The sequence below is a fragment of the Marmota flaviventris genome, chromosome 2, assembly GCF_047511675.1.
Source record: "Marmota flaviventris isolate mMarFla1 chromosome 2, mMarFla1.hap1, whole genome shotgun sequence".
Classification (NCBI taxonomy): Eukaryota; Metazoa; Chordata; class Mammalia; order Rodentia; family Sciuridae; genus Marmota; species Marmota flaviventris.
In genome coordinates this window covers 99188791-99207996 of record NC_092499.1, presented here as the reverse complement: position 1 = coordinate 99207996, position 19206 = coordinate 99188791, and the positions used below count along the sequence as shown (strand labels likewise).

The 19206-nt window shown below is 38.7% G+C and overlaps 1 protein-coding gene across 2 annotated transcripts in view; it reads right to left on the bottom strand.

The window, feature by feature from the left end:
* Tmod2 (tropomodulin 2) overlaps positions 1–19206 on the bottom strand; it is a 46085-nt gene that overhangs the window by 11888 nt on the left and 14991 nt on the right. For both annotated transcript variants that reach the window (XM_027926096.3, XM_071608263.1), the window contains exons 4-7: positions 15015–15137; positions 10468–10554; positions 6653–6783; positions 4282–4389 (exon numbers count right to left, since the gene is read on the bottom strand). In XM_027926096.3, coding sequence (XP_027781897.2) covers positions 4282–4389; positions 6653–6783; positions 10468–10554; positions 15015–15137 — 449 coding nt within the window. The remainder of the gene's footprint in view (positions 1–4281; positions 4390–6652; positions 6784–10467; positions 10555–15014; positions 15138–19206) is intronic.

Here is a 19206-nt window from a genome sequence, read left to right as displayed (position 1 = left end):
TGAACAGGATAACCCACCATAGAGTGAAGAAAAATCAATGTAAAATTTTAAATTATTACTATCCACTTCTCCTTCCTCCTCCCCACTGGGAAAAGAAAAGGCATTGCCTACATAAAATAGGTACTGGCTATTACATTGTTAAAAAAAAAAGAGGAATGAGAATGTATTTTGAAAATAAAAAATACCATATTGAAATAAAAGGAAGTAATAGATACCCAGAATTTTAAAAATATGCATGGATAAAGACCAAGTTGGTAAGGTAGAAGACAAAGCTAATATTTCTAAGGATGTAGAGTAAGAAATACAAAGAAAGAAAATATGAATAAAATGTTAAGAGATATGAAGGGAAAAGATGCCAGAGGTTTCACATTCACCTAAGAGGAGTTCTAAAAGGTTAAAAAAAAAAAAAAAAAAGAAGACTACTATAGAAAGGAAAAAATTGTCCAATAATTAATGGAAAAATTTCCCCAGAGCTGAAGAAAGTCATGAGTCTCTTTCCGAAAGAAATCACTAGATGCTCAGAAGAATGAACACAAGGCCTGTGGGAATAGAGATTTATATTTACAAAGTCATATAATTGGAAGTGCTAGTAGGTTTTTAATTTTTGGAATCTACCTATATAAAAGCTTGTGTGTCTATATATATGTAGATGGATAAAATTTTTTTTAAAATTTTTATTGTTGGTTGCTCAAAACATTACATAGTTCTTGATATACCATATTTCACACTTTGATTCAAGTGGGTTATGAACTCCCATTTTTACAGGATAAAATTTTATAAGGCTCAAATGTGTGAAAATAATGGGAAGAGCTACAGTTTGGAGGTACAAGAGGAAGGAAAGAATGGAAAACAAGAGTGAAAAAATTAAAAAAAAAAAAAAAAAGAAAACAAGAGTGAGTACAGATTGCCCTCAGCTTTTACAATAATAAAAAATTACCTAAGATGATGAGTAAAAATATAAATTTCTGCATACTACTGGCTTTCCACCTTGACTGTATGTTAGAATGATCTGGGAGCTTTAAAGTGAATCATGTGCAGACAGGATTAACAACCACTTTAAAGTTATAAAGACAACAACTAGAAGAATTAAAAATTGCTAAGGGGATTGCTTCTAGGGAGTAGAACAATGAAGTTCTAAACTATTTTAATTGTTTTTATTGCAGAAAAGATGAGAAGAAGGAGGGGGAGAAGGAATTCAACATGGAAGTTGAAAAGGGTTTCTCATCCTTGGCATCACTGACATTTGGGGGTGGAGAACTCTTTGTTGTGGGAGGTGAGCCTGTGTCCTGCAAGATGTTTAGGAGTATCTCTGGCCTGAGATCCATTAAATTCCAATAGCACTCCTCCCAGTCATGACAACCAAAATCTCCAGACACTGCCAAGTGTCCCCTGGAGGGCAAAAGAACTCTTGGGTCAAGAACCACTGGAGTAGAAGAATAATCCTGTATTAGACAATTGCTTGAACTGCAAAGAAAGCTCCAGGATTTGGACTGACAGTATGGCACACTATATGACTTTAAGAATCTTTACTCAGTACTCAACTTTTAATTGAAATTAAACGTACACATTTTAATCAGAACACCAGAGGGGAATATATTAAGCCTTTCCTTTTGGAACTCAAGCTTTGGGATTTACTTTCAGCTTTAGAATAACAAAATGTCAGAGCAATTAGTCCTTTACAAAAAGTTGCAGGACCTCATGGCAAGCAGCCAGAATCTTGCCGATTTCTTTTAAACTCCAGAAAACACTTTTCTCATACTGAATAAAATAGAGGAGACCCAGCCAAACAACCCTGGGCTGTAGGCCCAAGTTCACTTTAGTTCAGCAAATATTTGAGAATCAATTACATGTACTAGGAATAATAATGTTAGTAAAACAAAGACCAGACTTCTTAAATGATACATAAATAATTTGAGTAGAAATACATTTTTAAAGAAAAGGTTTTGTTTTCTGTACTTTACAGGATTGTATCAAAATCCAATTTTCTAAGTTGCCCAAATGGTAGCCATGAGAAACATGTAGCTATTGAGTTCTTAAAAATGGGCTAATCCTATAACCACCATATGACTCAGTTATACCACTCCTTGGTATTTATCCTAAGGAATTAAAGTCATTGTACTATAGTGATACATGCATACCAATGTTTATAGCAGCATAATTCACAAGAGTCAAAGTCTGGAACCTACCTAGGTGTCCATAATGAATGAATGAATAAGGGAAATGTGGTCTATATACACAAAGAAATTTTATTCAGCCATAAAGAAAAATGAAATTATATCACTTGCAGAAAAATGGATAAAACTTGAGAACATTATGGTAAGTGAAATAAGCCAAACACATAAGGTCAAGAGTTGGATTTTTTTTCTCATATATGGCAGCTAGAGAGGAAAAACGAAAAGAAGGTGGGGAGAGGGGACCAAAAAAATCATGAAAATCAAAGGGAGATCAGTATAGGAGAGGCATCAAGAAGTAGGAGGAGAGAGGGAGAGGGGAAGTGCTTGGGAGTGATAATTGGCCAAATTATAGTTATATCGTGTGAATGTATGAATATGAAACAACAAATCCCATCATTATGTACAACTATAATGTACCAATAAAAATGTGGAAAAACAAAGTACGTAATACAAAGATAAAGTACCTTAGGAAAAAAAAAACGTAAACCACAATAAAATAAAACATATTCAAAAGTATATTTTAAGTAAAATATTAGAATTAATTTAACCTATTTATATATTTTTAATTATAGGTGGACACAATATCTTTATTTTACTTTTATGTGGTGCTGAGGATCAAACCCAGTGCCTCACATATGCTAGGCAAGCGCTCTACCTCTGAGCCACAATCCCAGGCCCCAATAATACCAACATTTTATACATATTTGGGTCTTCTCTTTTTGTTGGAATCTAACAAGGGCAAATTCTATTCATATCCCTATAATGCTATCAATATGGCCATATGGAAGTATTTGGGCCATGGTGAATTGAACTTGATTACAGGTGACTTACATTTACATCCTGGGTTGACCACATACTGTATAATCTTAAATTACTCAACCTTTGTGAGCCTTAGTTGCCTCACCTGTAAAATGGGACTAATGTCATTTCTCATACACATAGCTGGTCTATATTAACAACAATCCTAAAAGTGCCTTGTTGAATCTATATTTGAAACTTAAATAGAAAAGTCTTTTTAAAAATTTTCTCTTATTTTACTACCTATTTATTTATTTATGGGTACTGGGGATTGAACCTAGGGACACTTAATACTGAGCTACATCCCCAGCCCTTTTAATTTTTTTTTTTTAATTTTGAGATAGGGTCTCCCTAAATTGCTAACTGGCCTCAAACTTGTGATCTTCTTGCCTCAACCTCTTGAGTTACTGGGAGCCACTGCCCAGTTAGAAGAGTCTCTTGAAATTCTTGGCTTCAGGGTTCAGTCATAATAATTTGAAGATCTCTGTTCCCTGTAGGGGTAATGAACCAATTTTCAACCTACAGAAAAGTTCTTCCCTGACAAGTGCATAACTGTAAGATGAATCATCTGGGACCAGCTAGATGTGGCCACAGAAGGTTTCTCTTAACATTAATAGAATTATTCTTCACAATTGTGTGGTGTTACCTGCTTCTGGATAAATATGAATTCACCTGATCCTATCAGCAAACCTCAACTATTTGAAGAAACTACGTTCAAGAGAAGTACTACAGGAAGAATAACAATGATAACTAGTAGTATTTACTTGAGTTAAGGGACTTCTGAAGTACCTAAAATGCATAGAAGGAATAGGAATTTTGATTGTTGTTTTTCATATTTTTGTCAACAGAATGTAAAAAAAGTGTGTCTCTGCATTTGGTTGTTTAAAATACTGTGGTAACATGTTAATCCATTTAAAAAATTAAAAGGAAATACACTTCAACATTTTTTTATATGTGCCAAGTTCCTGCAGGAGTTTGGAGCAGGATCCAAAGGATTCAACAAAAAGTTAATATGGAAGAAAAAGTTTCAGAAAATTTGTACTAAGTACAGAACAAACCCTAAAAATTTATTTAGCTAAATGCCAAACTTACTTTGATTTCTGAGTAAAACTAACGAGATTCTAATGTTAATTCAAACTGCTTCACAGTTGGGTTATGAAGTTTTACCCTCATTTAACTTTAATTCCACTTACTAACTATGCACAATTTAAATTTACCATATCTAAAAAATTGTATATTAATTAAAAACAAATTAAAAAGTTTCAAGTGAATTAAAAATTCATGTTATATTTCTAAGAATTTTACTCACAATGGCCACAGGGTCATTGCTGCGGGTTGCAGCCAGGCTGAACTTCTTTACATGAGTGTTGGTCTCCAGAGCCTTTGCAAATTCCTTCAAGGTTGGAATCGGAATGTTCTAAAACAGAGAAGAAATTGCTAGCTGACAGATAAACCATTCTACAACACACTACCCTCAAGTTAAAGTCCTACAACTTCTTTTGTTTTGGTGCAGAGATTGAATCAGGGCCTTGTGCTAAGGATATATTCTATTTCTGAACTAAACTCCTAGCACCCCCTACAACTTGTAAATACCATTTATGTTTCTTAAACTGTCATTATTATTTTAAATACCATGTATGTGTTTAGATAGCTAGATAACACTTGAAAAGAGGTTCATGACCCATTCTTAGGCAACCAGCTATTCTGAGCCCATAGCACCACTTAAGAGTCCAATAAGGGAATCTAGTGCATTCTGGCATTCTCTTTTCTCTAACCAAGGAATTATACACATACCATGCTTGGTCGTTATTTCTTGTGTTCTCTATAGCCTAGGCAGATGGCCTTATTTGCCCATCTTTTAATATATCATGGTCTGTCTCTCCTCCATATCTTTAGATGTGGTTTCCTTTTGCCAGAAAATTCCTTTTGTCTTTTTCTCTGATTAAATTCTACTCATCTTTTAAAATCCAACCGAAATACCTCCTCCTTTGTTTATTGGCTTTCCTAGGCAGCATTAAAATTTTCCTTCCCTACAATTCCATACGTTTGGGGGCTTAACACATCGTGTTTTAATTGTTTCATGTTTTTCTACTAATGCAAGTTTTTCAGAGTAAAGACTAAATCTTACTCGTCTTTATACTCTTTCATACAGCACTTAGCACAGTACTAACTACTGGGGAGGGAGGTGATATGAGGTGTAGCTAGCAGTGAACAAGTCCTGGCTGCACTGTAGATGTATGACCTTAGCAACTTAAGCTCATTAAGTCTCACTGAGGATTAAATGACATAATAAATTTCAAGTATTTAGCAAGAGGTATGGCATGCAGTCAATACTCAATAAAGGTGCTGTTATTATTAAATGCCAGGAATTGGCCAAATACCTTAAGCAATGTTTAGACACACAACATCCCTTCCCCTCCCTTTGAGAGCAGAATAACTTTTTGCCAAATAGAATAAAATGGAAGTGACAATTTGTGACTTCAGAGACCAGGTTGTAAAAGGTATTAGGGCTTTCTCTTTGCTCTTTCATTCTTGGATCACTTTTTTGGGGGGAAGCCAGCAGTCATGGTGTGAGGACACTCAGGCAGTCCTAATGTGGATATTGAGGCCTCCTGTAAAAAACACGTGGGTGTGCCATCTTGGAAATGGATCCTTCTGTATCATCAGGCCTTCAGATTGGAGTCTGGCTAAGAGTTTCACTGTAGCCTCAGTTCAAACCCTGAGTCAACTACTCTTCTGTGTCATTCTCACATTTTTGACCTCACATCTGTGTGAGATAGGAGCTTGAGATGTAGCTCAGTGCTGTAGAACTTGCCTACCATGAATTCGATTCCCAGAACTGGGGGGAAAACACAACTGTATGAAATAATAAATGTTTGTTGTTTGAAGCCTTTGAGTTTCAGAGTAATTTGTTATTCAGCAATAGATATAACTAATGCACTATGTTTAACTGAGTACTATGATTCTTTTCAAATAATTCTAGAAAAAATCCACTTTTATGCCAAATGTCCTCCTTGATATAAGGAGAGCAACTAAGAACAGAGTAGGGAGGAAGAGCATGAGAAGAAGATTAACATTAAACAGGGACGAGAGGTGGGAGGGAAAGGGAGAGAGAAGGGAAATTGCATGGAAATGGAAGGAGACCCTCATGGTTATACAAAATTACATACAAGAGGAAGTGAGGGGAAAGGGAAAAAAAAACAAGGGGGAGAAATGAATTACAGTAGATGGGGTAGAGAGAGAAGATGGGAGGGGAGGGGAGGGGATGGGGGATAGTAGAGGATAGGAAAGGCAGCAGAATACAACAGACACTAGTATGGCAATATGTAAAACAGTGGATGTGTAACCAATGTGATTCTGCAATCTGTATACGGGGTAAAAATGGGAGTTCATAACCCACTTGAATCAAAGTGTGAAATATGATATGTCACGAACTATGTAATGTTTTGAACAACCAACAATAAAAATTAAAAAAAAAATAGTCTAAGAAAGCAGAAAAAAAAATAAAAAAAATTAAAAGACAAAAAAAAATCCACTTTTTTTGCATAGGATATCTTGCCTCAAAATCAGTGATAACAAAGGCTAGTAAATGGGTATTAAAAGCAGGCCACCAGTCATCTCCAATAAGTTTTCTGACCTCATGATAAATCAGGTGGCTGATGACGATGATAATGAAATACCTTGATGTTGTTGACGTTGACTTCTTGTAGGCTGGGATCATTGGCTTTCATCTGTTGCAGACTGACTTCCACATTTGTGGGATTGGGTGGTTCCTCAAATATTGGCTTGACCTTTTCACCTTTGACCACATCTAAAACACAAGTTTTGATTTAAAAGAGAAAATGTAAAGTCTCTCCTATCAAAATAGAGATGACTTCCTCCCAAAATTGTAGTTCTTCCATGTGCTCTGATTCTAATAATACTGTAATATCAATGACAGTAGGCTTATTCTCAAGCATGGAAGTGACATAGCTCTGAGTTAAAGTTTGGAAGATTGGTACTTCTCCACCACAATGAGAAGTCTCATGCTGGGAGTGGTGGTGAACACCTGTAATCCCAGTGATTCAAAAGGCTGAGGCAGGAGGATTGCAAGTTCAAGGTCAGCCTCACAATTTAGCAAGACTCTCAATAACTTAGTGAGACCCTGCCTCAAAATAAAAAAATAAAAAGGATGGGGGATGTAATTCAGTGATAAAGTGCCCAGTACCCCCCCCCCCAAAAAAAAAAAAAAAGGAGAGAGAGAGAGAGAGAGAGAGAAAGTCTGAGTGGATAACACTGCATGGACTTTTAAGTATGGAAGGCTCTATAAGCAAACTTCAACCGTCAAGATACTTGTGGGCAGTTACTGCTGCTCATATGTACTACTTTCAGACTATTATCACTAGACCACAGATTTGAGATGCAAAAAAAATGTCATAATGAGTCTCTTCATTTTCCAAATCTTATTTATTTTGGTGGGGGGGGGGAGTGGCTAGGGATTGAACCTATGACCTCACTCATAACTAAGCATGTTTTCTACCATTAAGCTAACCCTCCAAGCCTGCACTTCCTGAATCTTAATACTCCTTTGGGCTCTTGATCATACTCCACCCTCTTCTGATTTCTGTTTTAGAATTTTAGGTTTGAGGAAGATACGAAAAGACAAAGGAATGGAAAAGAAGAATGGAAGCTTTCTCAAAAGCAAATGATAGAAAATTTTATATATATATATATATATATATATATATATATATATGTATATGTATATATATGTATATATATATATGTGTGTGTGTGTGTTTATATACACACACAAAGGGTTAATATTCTAATATAGACGGAGCTTCTACATATCGGTAATACAACCTAATTAAAGATGGACAAATTGATACATTGAGAAGAATCTGTCACTCAAATTATGTCATTTGCAGGAAAATAAATGAAACTTGAGAAGAGGTATGCTGCTCAATTATGTTAAGCAAAATAAGCCAAACTCAGAAAGTCATAGGTCATAGGTTTTCTCTCATGTGGAAGCTAGAGAGAAAAAAGGAAAGGAAAGGTGGGGTGCAGCAGCCTGGCTGGGCACAAAATAACCCAGCCGCCACACAGCCTTGTAGGTTCAAAACAGGAACTCCTTTATTCTCCTCACTTCCGCCAACGCCACGAACGCCCACAGCCTTCTCCTGGGACACACCACACACCAACCAGAAATCCTTCCTCCGGCACTTCCCCAACCAATGGGAACTCTCCGGGAATCCCCGCGAGAACTCCAAAGTAGCAGGCCCAGGTAGACAGTAGGGGTCTAATATTACAATTGAATACACAGCTTAACATAACCATTATCATCTCAATGGCTTGCAGGTGTCACCTCTCAACCACTCCGTTCTGGCAAAAATGCCACACGTCATTCTGACTTGGCTATGGCCCTCAGCAGTGGGGCACATCTCATGAAAATTGAAGGGAGATCAGTAGAGGAAGGGGAGCAGGGGGAGGATGGAGGAGAGGGAAAGGAGAAATACTGGGCAATGATAATGGCCAAATTATATCATTATATCATGATCATGTAACAAGAAGTCATTGGTGTATAATTATAATACACCAATAAAAATATGGGAAAAATAAATAAAAAAGGCAAAAAAAGAAACTGTCACTCAACCAAGAAACATAAAAAATAATTAAACTCCAAAATTAAAAATGAGGTACTACTTCATTAGTAAAAAACTAAAAAATGGTAAGATTTAGAGTGGCAACAATGTGTGTACATGGGGGAAGTATCCTTATATCTTATTGGTGACAATGTAAATTTATGCAAATATTTTTGGGAGAGTAATTTGATATTATATATCAAAATTTAAATTTGCATACTATACAACCTAGCAATTTTATATCTAGAAGTCTAACCTACAGAAGAAGAGAGCATAAATACATAGATATACATGCAGGAATATTTATTGATAAATTATTTGTGATAGCAAAATCTGATAAACAAAATGTTAATCAGTGTGAAAATAGTTAAATTTAGCATAATAATCTAACAGGATGCTATCTATTCATTATAAGAATGAAATAAACATACACGTACTGTTAAGAGATCACATTTTGAAAAGAAGTCAATGATACTTGTTTGTGTGTGTGTGTGTGTGTGTGTGTATCAACTCAGAAGATCATGTACTGGATTGCTAATAGCAAGCATGTTAGAATGCTACCCTTTGATAATGAAGCTTAAAAAGATGAGCCTTTCATATCTATAAATACATAAGAAACCAGAAGGCTGGGAATATGGCTCAGTGGTAGGGTGTTTGCCTAGTATGCATGAGGACCCGTGTTCCATCCCCAGCAGCCCACACAAAAATAAATAAATAAAAATAACGATTTCCATTTCTTAAAATGAACAAACAAACAAACAACAACAACAACAACAACAACAACAACAACAAAAACAGCCAGGTATGATAGCACATGCCTGTAATCCCAGCAATTTGGGAAGCTAAGGTAGGAGGATTGCAAGTATGAGAACAGCCTCAGCAACTTAGTGAGACTCTTGTTTCTAAATAAAAAATAAAAAGGACTGGGGTTGTAGCTCAGTAGTAAAGTGCCCCTCATTCAATCCCTGGCATAGGAGAGAGAGAAACAGGGAAGGGAGAAAGAGAGGGAGGGAAACAAAATCTGAAAAAAATAAAATAAAAAGGAAAAGAAAAAAGGATATTGCTCATTGTCAGGCTAAATTACCCATGATAAATGCTAGTTCATAAATACGTTACTGACTAGAAGGCATCTCCCAAAGTGCCATCAGTGGGAATAAAATATAATTAATCCAAGCAAAGCTATGATATGCTGTGAGTTTTCACAGCACCTGGATCACACTGTACAAAGATTGCCTGATTAGGGGTCCATCCCTACTCTGCACAGATAAGTTCCTTTGGGTAGGAATCATTTTTAATTTGTATCTAAGCCTAGAACACTCTGGACATAAGGTAGGTATTTAGGTGACTGATGAATGAGTAACTGAGAGAGTTTAATTAACTGTACACTTCTCCAGGAAACACTGAAATAGAAGACAGTGGACTGGAACTTCTCTGGGCCAAGAAGTCCTCGCCAGCATGTCCTTCACGCTCTCTGGAGGAAGGAGGTACTCAAATTCTAATGCAAGCATCCATTATTGAGACAAAAAGACACTTGAACAGAGAAGAGAACTTTGTCATGTTACCATCATCGATTAAAACACCCTTAGGAACATGAAACTTCACCTTCAGTGCTGGCTATGTAACTTTTTTTTTTTTTTAAACCAACAATTTTCTCTTTTTACTGAACAGACCTACTAAGAAAGTGTGCTCTGGGCAAAATACACAGGCTAGTACCAGTTACACTGCCAGACAGAGCTCCTCTCATCAGCTTATCTGTGATGAATGACTGTACAGAGTCTGATGATCCTTGTGAAATGATACAGTGCCTTCCTCCTACCCAGCAACGTGTGAGGTTCCGAAGCCTCATGGACCCCAATCCCACATCCACTCACTTCTTACAGGCCCCTTGCCACCTTTGTTGTTGGTTGTTTCTTCATCAAACTTTGGATTGTTCAGCAAATTGTGTACTCCAAGGACAGCTAAAAACAAAGACAACAATGAATGAGCATTAAGTTTGGAGAAGCACGTTAGGATATTCATGGTGTTAATTTGCTCCTTGAAGAACAGTTCTTTAGATCATGAAGATAAGTCTCTAGGTTCCCTTTACTTGCACAGTGTGTGGTATATGTAAAGTGCTAAAGAAATTTATTTTAAAAACCCTCCTTCCAAGACTACCAGCGAGCTTAAATGTCTTTCTATATCTAAATGTGTAAAATCATTTCGGGTCTGAGAAACAATGGTCTACTTATGTTCCCCAACCACTAAATAACTGTTTGGATTGTACCCTAGTTAAGTAGACTCAACCATTCTGTTTTCTATCTGCAAAATGAGAATGTGGGACTGAGTCTCAGGATTTTGAAGATCTAATATTATATAGATTATTGCATATATCTTTCCAGAGGCAAAACCAAAAAGATAGAGACTCTCTTTTAGCATAAACCTCCCTGTCTCTCAGTGCTAAAAGAAGTTGTTCTTTCCCCACCTTCAATCAGCATCTCCGGGTGGGACATAAAAGTGACACCAGCAATAAAATGTCAGTTAAGCAGTCTGATGTTAGTTTCCTGTATTACACAGAACTTGCACTAGGAGGCAGCACACTATGCAGGAAGCCACCCTGGGGCAGATGAGTGAGGCAGGCCGAAGCTAGTGAAATTACAAGAGAGAAGCAGAGGAGTGCCTGAGATTCTCATCAGTCATACTGTAAGCTACAAAGGAGGGAGGCGGCCAGCAGAGCACACGGAAGGGCAAATGGTTAGCACCAACAAGAATAAGAACTAAGGGCTGGGGTATGGCTTGGTGGTGGAGCATTAAGCTTTGAGCTCAATCCCTAACACTGTAAAAAAAGAAAAAGTGAAAATTGGAAGCAAATAAATAAATAAATATAGTTAAAGGGACTCCAAGGCAGTCAGAGTTTGAGTCCTAACTCTGTCACATACTGTGTGACTTGGGAAGTTACTAAATACCTATTTTCTCATCTCTAAAATAGAGATAATGATTATACTTTATCTATTATAAGGATTACATGACTTCCTCTTATGTGTCAGTCACTGCTCTACATGCTTTGCAAATTCTTGCTAAATAAATAAATAATTTGTTACCATGGCTCTGGCATTGTCTTAGGGAGATGTCCTTTTAGTAAATACGACCCACTGAGACCATACAACAAACACTCCTTCTTTCTCTAGCCCTATACTCACCAAGGAACTTCTACTTATAATTTGTGTCCCATTTCCAAATTTTCTTTATTTAGTGATTAAAAGATGAGTTTTCAGGGTTGAGTGTGTAAGAGTGCTTGTCTAGCACGCGTGAGGCCCTGGGTTCAAAACCTAGAGCCAGGAAAAAAAAAAAAAAAGATGGAGTCTCACTATGTTGTCTGGCTAGCTCTGAACTCCTGGGCTCCAGTGATCCTACTGTTTCAGCCTCCCTAGCAGTTGGGACTACAGGTGCTCACCAACACACCCAGTAGAAGTTTTAATTTTTGTTTTAGCTGTTTCCTATCAATCTGGCTAACAGGTCAGTTCTCATCACCCTACTCTAATCTGACCACTTCTATGTATACTAACAAAATCAAATCTCTAGAACAGCAGGACTGAGAACTAGATTCTGGGCACTGACCACATGAGATATGGCCAAGAATGGGAGGCAAAGTCTTAAGAGATCTTCTGACCTTTCCTTCCTGCTCTGTATCTGCCACAATAATATGGGCAATGCACTAACACTCTTTCTTATCTAAACTTGACTGTTTGTCAGTCCATACACTCATGGAGCTGCTATTAGTCTTCTGGAAGATTTACCCAAGAGAAGATGCTGCCAACCACCCAGCCAGGCTTCCTCTTGAGTTCCTGGGGAGCATGTGATGATGGACCAAGGCTGAGTCAGGATAAACAGGGACAGTAGTCTATGTGGATAATCTCTCTGGTTTTACTGTATGGATTTCAGGATCTAGAATCTTCCAAATGATTGGTGTTTTTCCCTTTCTCCTTTCTCAGGCATTTTCTGGGAATAGAAGTCCTGCCCTACATTCTCCCTTTGGGCAATTCCAGTACAGACTATGAGACAACCCTTAGGAGGAGCAGTAACCATGATAGGATTTCTCCATAGCAACCACAGGGCTAAGATGAGCAGTTACTGCAAAGCACCTTCTTCACCAGGAAATGCAGGTGCCTCATCTTCTGTAGGGACCTCTGAGGGGTTCACAGTGATGACCTTTGTATCAACAGCTGACATCATCACAGAAGAAATGAAAATGTGGCTGAGATGGTGGCATGTATTAAAGAAAGGCATAGCTGGCTCTGCTGGGAGGAAGATTATTATTATATATGTCTTCTAGGAGAATAAAAATAATTCTTGCAGTGGACTGTTTATTTAATTAACTTTTAAATTTGTTTTAATTAGTTAAACATGACAGTAGAATGCATTTATGCACTTTGATATATCATACATAGATGGGATATAATTTTTCATTTTTCTGAGTGTACATGTTGCAGATCATATTGGTCATATTGTCACATATATACATAAAGTAATAATGTCTGTTTCATTCTACTATGTTTTCTATCCCCACATTACTTCTCTTCCCCTCCCTTCACTTCTCTCTAACCTAATCTAAGGTAACACTATTCTTCTCTAGTGCCCTCTACCTCATTGTGAATTAGCATCTGTATATTAGAGAAAACATTCGGCCTTTGGTTTTTTGGGATTGGCTTATTTTGCTTAGCATGATAATCTCCAACTCCATCCATTTACTGGCAACTGTCATAATTTCACTCTTCCTTAAAGCTGAGTAATATTCCATTGAGTACATATACCACATTTTCTTTATCTATTCATCTATTGAAGGACACTTAGGTTGGTTCCATAGTTTAGCTATTGTGAATTGAGCTGCTATGATCATTGATGTGGCTGCATGACTGTGTTATGCTGATTTGAAGTCCTTTGGGTATAAACCAAGCAGTGGGATATCTGGGTCAAATGGTGGTTCCATTCCCAGTTTTCTGAGGAATCTCCATACTGCTTTCCATAGTGGTTGCACCAATTTGCAGTCCCACAAGTGTACCTTTTTCCCTACATCCTCATCAACATTTATTGTTTCCTGTATTCTTGATGATTGCCATTCTGAGTGAGAACAAATCTTAGTTTTGATTTGCATTTCTCTAATTGCTAGATATGTCACTTTTTCATATATTTGTTGGTCGATTGTATTTATTCTTCTGTGAAGTGTCTGTTCAGTTCCTATGTCCATTTATTGATTGAGTTACTTATTTTGGGGGGTTCAGTTTTTGAGTTCTTTATATATGCTAAAGATTAATGCTTTATCAGAGGTGCATGTGGTAAAGATTTTCTCCCAATCTGTAGGCTCTCTCCTCACGTTATTGTTTCTTTGCCAAGAATAATCTTTTTAATTTGAATCCATCCCACTTATTGATTCTTGATTTTACTTCTTGTGCTTTAGGGGTCTTGTTAAGAAAGTCAATCCTAGGCCGACATGGTGAAGACTTGGGTCTATTTTTTCTTCTATTAGGCACAGGGTCTCTGTTCTAGTGCCTAAGTCTTTGAGCCACTTTGAGTTGATTTTTTGGTGGACTGATTTTCAAGGCACCTTGCCCTAATAACACTGTGTGTGTGTGTGTGTGTGTGTGTGTGTGTGTGTGTATATATATATATATATATATATATATATATATATATATATACACATTTGGAGGAGACTTAATGTACAAAAATGTTAGTATATGCAAGAAATCTTTCATTTTAATTTTTCATTGTTTTTAAAGAGACAGGGTCTTGTTGTGCTGTGCAGGTTGGCATAGCTCCTGAGCTCAAGTGATCCTCCTACTCAGCCTCCTACAGCAGAAAATCTTTCTGAAATGGGAAAGGGTATAGGTAATTGGAGTGAAAGATTTACTTTCCATTATATTTCTTTTGTACTATTTGAGCTTTTACTGTCTGCATGTAAAATCAATTAAAATAATAATTATCATTATCATGTTTCTAGTGTTGAGAAAATGAGAAGGCAAAGAGATCTTAGATGAATCAAGATGGATTGGTGACTATGTGGAAGAGCAAGACCTCCATGGAAATTTCGTGATTACAAAATGTGATAAAACTCAATAACATACAAAATGTGAACACTCCTTGGAAAGCATAAAGGCTGTTATTTAGTTCTTTAAGTTCTCAACCCACCTTCACAGTTGTTTTCTGATTTTTCATAGTAACTTGAGTTTTATAGGATGGGTATTATTTGGGCATTTTACAGAGAGTTAGAGCAAAATCAGATTTTTTCATGGAGATGAAGTCTCTGCATCAAGTCCTATAGCTACATAACGACTGGAGTCAATCTGGTGGCATAATAATACTCAGCAGCTATGGAGAAGCTCAAAGCCTGCTGCCAGGGGTACCAGTGCATGCCAGAGGTCACAGGGCCAGAGCTGAGGCTCACCTGCAAGGTCGTAAAGCTCAGTATCAGAGGCGCTGGCCAAGGCTTCTTCCAGTTCTGGATCCAGGGTCACCTTTTCTTCTTTATGAGTTTCTACAGGCTTTTCTTTGGGAATGAAGACTCTTCCTTTAAATCAGAAGGGAAAAAAAAATGTTGTGTGATACTGCCTTATTGGTAGGGTAAGAGGTTGAGCAAAAAGTGCAGTTGTGGCCATTAAGACCTGTATCATTAAGTTATTTCATAACCAACTGAGACTGCTGAACCTCTGGACAGTCAATAATCTACCATTAGACACGAGGAATATTAGAGGAGAAATCCTGCATCAAGTCACACAGAAATTTGAAAAATAGTTCTTAAACACTGAGGAAAAAGATGGCTTCTACTTGCCTACTACCTGTAGCACTGCCTTAGGCAAGGGGAGCCCTGTTCTGGGCTCTGCACCTTCGAAGGCCCCTCTCCAGTCTTCTTCTGACTACATCTCTCCCTACCAAGGGAGAATCCATGAAGCCAAAGGGACATTCCCATCCAGAATGCTAGACCGCACTCCAGGCCTCTCGGATCTTGACATTCCCTGTTCCCAAAGTCCTGAGCCTGCTTCCATGGGCTCCTGTCCATATCCATGTCCTTGATGGCAGCCTATGCTGCATTCCCAGACAATAAGAGGGCCCTTGGGGGAAGTATGGATGAAGCTTAAATGTGTGGGCCAGGGTGTGTACTTGAGGCGCTGGCAGCATAGAACAGACTGATGTCCTGCATAGAATTTTTGTTAGTTCAAGAATGCTGGCCTTCTAGGTATATTAGGAGAATACATATATTTTAATGATTTGTTACCTTTTTAAATGTTTGGGGAAAAAATGGCATGTGGGTCTCTATTCATGTTTTTTTTTAAGAGAGAGAGAGAGAATTTTTTAATATTTATTTTTTAGTTTTCGGTGGACACAACATCTTTATTTTATTTTTTTATGTGGTGCTGAGGATCGAACCAGCGCCCTGTGCATGCCAGGCGAGCGCACTACCGCTTGAGCCATATCCCCAGCCCCTCTATTCATGTTTTTGCTTTGGACCTTGTAAATACTGGAGGCAGGACCATCCAGATAGTACTAGGAACTGGTGATCCCCCAGAGTTTTCCCTTTACATGGAGAGCTACAATTGTGATCAGCTGGACTAAAACAGTGACCTGGGGACACAGTACATCAAACAAGCCTGATTTTAGGGAAAAACCAGGGTCTCTATAATTAGAGATGGGGATCTATGAGTAGCAAGGCATTCCTTGCTTCCCATCGATGCACTCTCTGCCACCAGTTCCCATTTCAGCCTGTCACTCAGATTCCATTTATTACCACCCCTTACCTCAGAAAATGCCAATCTGTATTCTTTACTCCTCAGCCCAAACTTATGAATTGACAAATCACACTGCTTGAAGGATGGCACAGTACCTGCTCCTAACTTCCAGTAGGCCAACATACCCACATCCCACATATGCAAGGGCTGACAGGTAAACCCAGGATATTCTAGAGCCATTGCTATCGTATACCCTAGACCCACCTGCATTCCCTTTCAGTTCTTCCCAGGTTTTGACTTGAGTCTTCATTCTTTTTTGGAGCTGCTCTGACTTCTTGGGCATGATCTTTGAAATAGTCTCTTCCCTTTTGATCTTCAGAATCCCCTAAGACTCACCCCTCTATTGTCTTTGTCACCTTGGATAGAACAGACAGCTGGCTCCAGTTTTAGCCAACTGAGACACAGACCCTTTCCAGGTCTCCCTAGCTGGCCTGGCCCATCTACTGCTATGGGAAAGGAAAGGTCAAACCCAAAGTTAATAACTCTCTCATGAAAACTTTCCAGGAGATTTCCTTGATCATAGGGGTTGAATATTTCCTTATTATTTACCATTTTGTCAAACGACTGGATAAATGAATGGGAGCCAGAGCTGGGAACCCCAGAAGGGAAAGGAGGGAGCTGCTTGTGGCTGTCTGGGGCACCTTGACAGCAGGGCCTCCATCACTGACATACATCCTGTTTCTGGGCACCACATAAGCTGCCACCTGTCCCAGAAAGAAGGAAAATATACTGGGGGACAAAGTGGGAACATGACCAGAAGATAAAAAAATGAAGAAATAAAGCAAACCAATAACATCTCAGCCACTGGTGCTCATGGCAAACTTAATTTTCATAGTATCTGCAAGCCTGAAACATTTCCTTTTTGGTTCAGATAATTTTTTTAAAAAAATTTTCAGTTATAGATGGACACAATACCTTTATTTTATTTATGTTTACATGGTGCTGAGGATCGAACCCAGCGCCTCACATGTGCTAGGCAAGCGCTCTACCACTGAGCCACAACCCTAGCCTCTCATATGATCTTGCGTATAGAGTCAAAACAGGTTTTCTAATTCTTTCTACCCAGTACTGTTTAGGATTACCCTAAACATGAGGTACACAAGTGACCCAATAGTTACCAGTGTTCAGGGCAATGCTGATGCAGATCGTTCCTGTACTGCAAGAGTTAAATCTGCACTGAAGCTGCACTGAAGAGTTAAATCTGGCCCCAGGACTCTAGGGGCAGCTTCCTTCAGGCTGTATCAGGAACTAAGGTGTGGATTTCTCCTGAGGACCTCACTTCCGCCTCACACAGCCTCCTGCCACTCCTAGATGATTCTGCTCATCCTTCTGGGGGTACTGCATACTTCTTTCTGATCCCACCACTCTGTTTGGAAAACTTGCTCCCTGCTCATTTGAACTGTGCTACTTCCCATCCTTTTCAGCTGCAGTATGACTATACCCCCCTTTTATACTTAGCTCCTGCATTCCTAACTCCCCATGATCCACCTGCAGCTTAATTTGGATCAAGAGATAATCTACCTTAGTGGCTCCTCAGACCTCTACTCCAGGAACAACAGGCAACAGCTTTCCCCTTATTATGCTGCCACTACCCTAATACTTGATGTTTATTGGTGTTTTATCAAATATTTTACATTATATATATATTTTTTTTACAATTCAATTAGTCCAATAGCAACTGTGGTGCTTCAGAAACAGCTCCACACTTCCACAATAATCTCTGGTTATTGATCCAGTTCTTTTACTGTTCAACTTTACTTTTTAAATGACATTCTAATAGTGTATGATCCATTAAATATGCACAGTATGGAGGACAGCAGTACTGCTGACTCATGCCAACTGAGAAGATAGGTGCTCTGCTTTCCACCGCCTTGGTACAAAGGCTCAGAGATGGCAGTCACTTGAACCCACGCTTATCCAGTGCTCCCCTTGGGCTGATTTCTGTGCCAGGACACAAAATGACCCAGACCCACTGTGGAAATCTCAATCTGATGTGGAAAACACACCTAAGTAAATAAACAAAATGATGAATACTATCACAGTTCTGTGACAGCAACACCCAGGTATCATGGTGGAATCGAGGGGACTATATCACCTAGAGGTCAGGGAAGACCTGAGGTACTGATAGCTAAGCTGAGAGCCTTAGGATATGAAAAGTGGGATGTGGGTCAGAGGGAAGAGTCCATGAGAAGACAACTTGAGATGTAAAAGAACTGGGCAGGTTTGGGGAGGTGAATGCAGACAGTGGGGCTGAAGCTTAGTAAGGAAGGAGAGATGTATTCTGACAGGGGGTGGAGTCTAGACCCACTGCGAAGATTACAGTAAGGATCTGGGACTTAAAGCAGGAAAGTGATATGATCTGATTTGTATTTTAAAAGACTCTAGTTACTATAGGATCACCAAAGAGACACGGGTCCAAGTGACTGACTGTACTTGAGGAAGCTGACAGGCAACTGATATCATACACTCTTCCTCCAAACGGGAGCTCAGGCTCTGAAGCTAACAGTCTCCTTGTCTTGGCTCAGAGCTCAGCCTGGCGTGGAGATACATCCCCTTGCTCCTTACAGCAGCCCCATCTTCCTGAGGGCCATAAGTTCCTTAAGATCAGAGCTGGGTCTTAAGGCACCGGTAGTCCCAGTACTCGGTACCTGGCTCTGTACAGGGAAGGTTCTCAACAAATGCCAGATGAAGGAAGGAAGAACTGCACGAGCCTATCAGCATAGCTCTAAGATTAGGGGTGTGGTGCTACAGCCATCCTAGGCAGGGAGTGGAAAGGCTTTGTGGGGGCTTCAGCAGTTAGTAAAGCACACCAGTGTCGCTGGAACACTCCATCAAGCTGTTTCACGTTTTCAA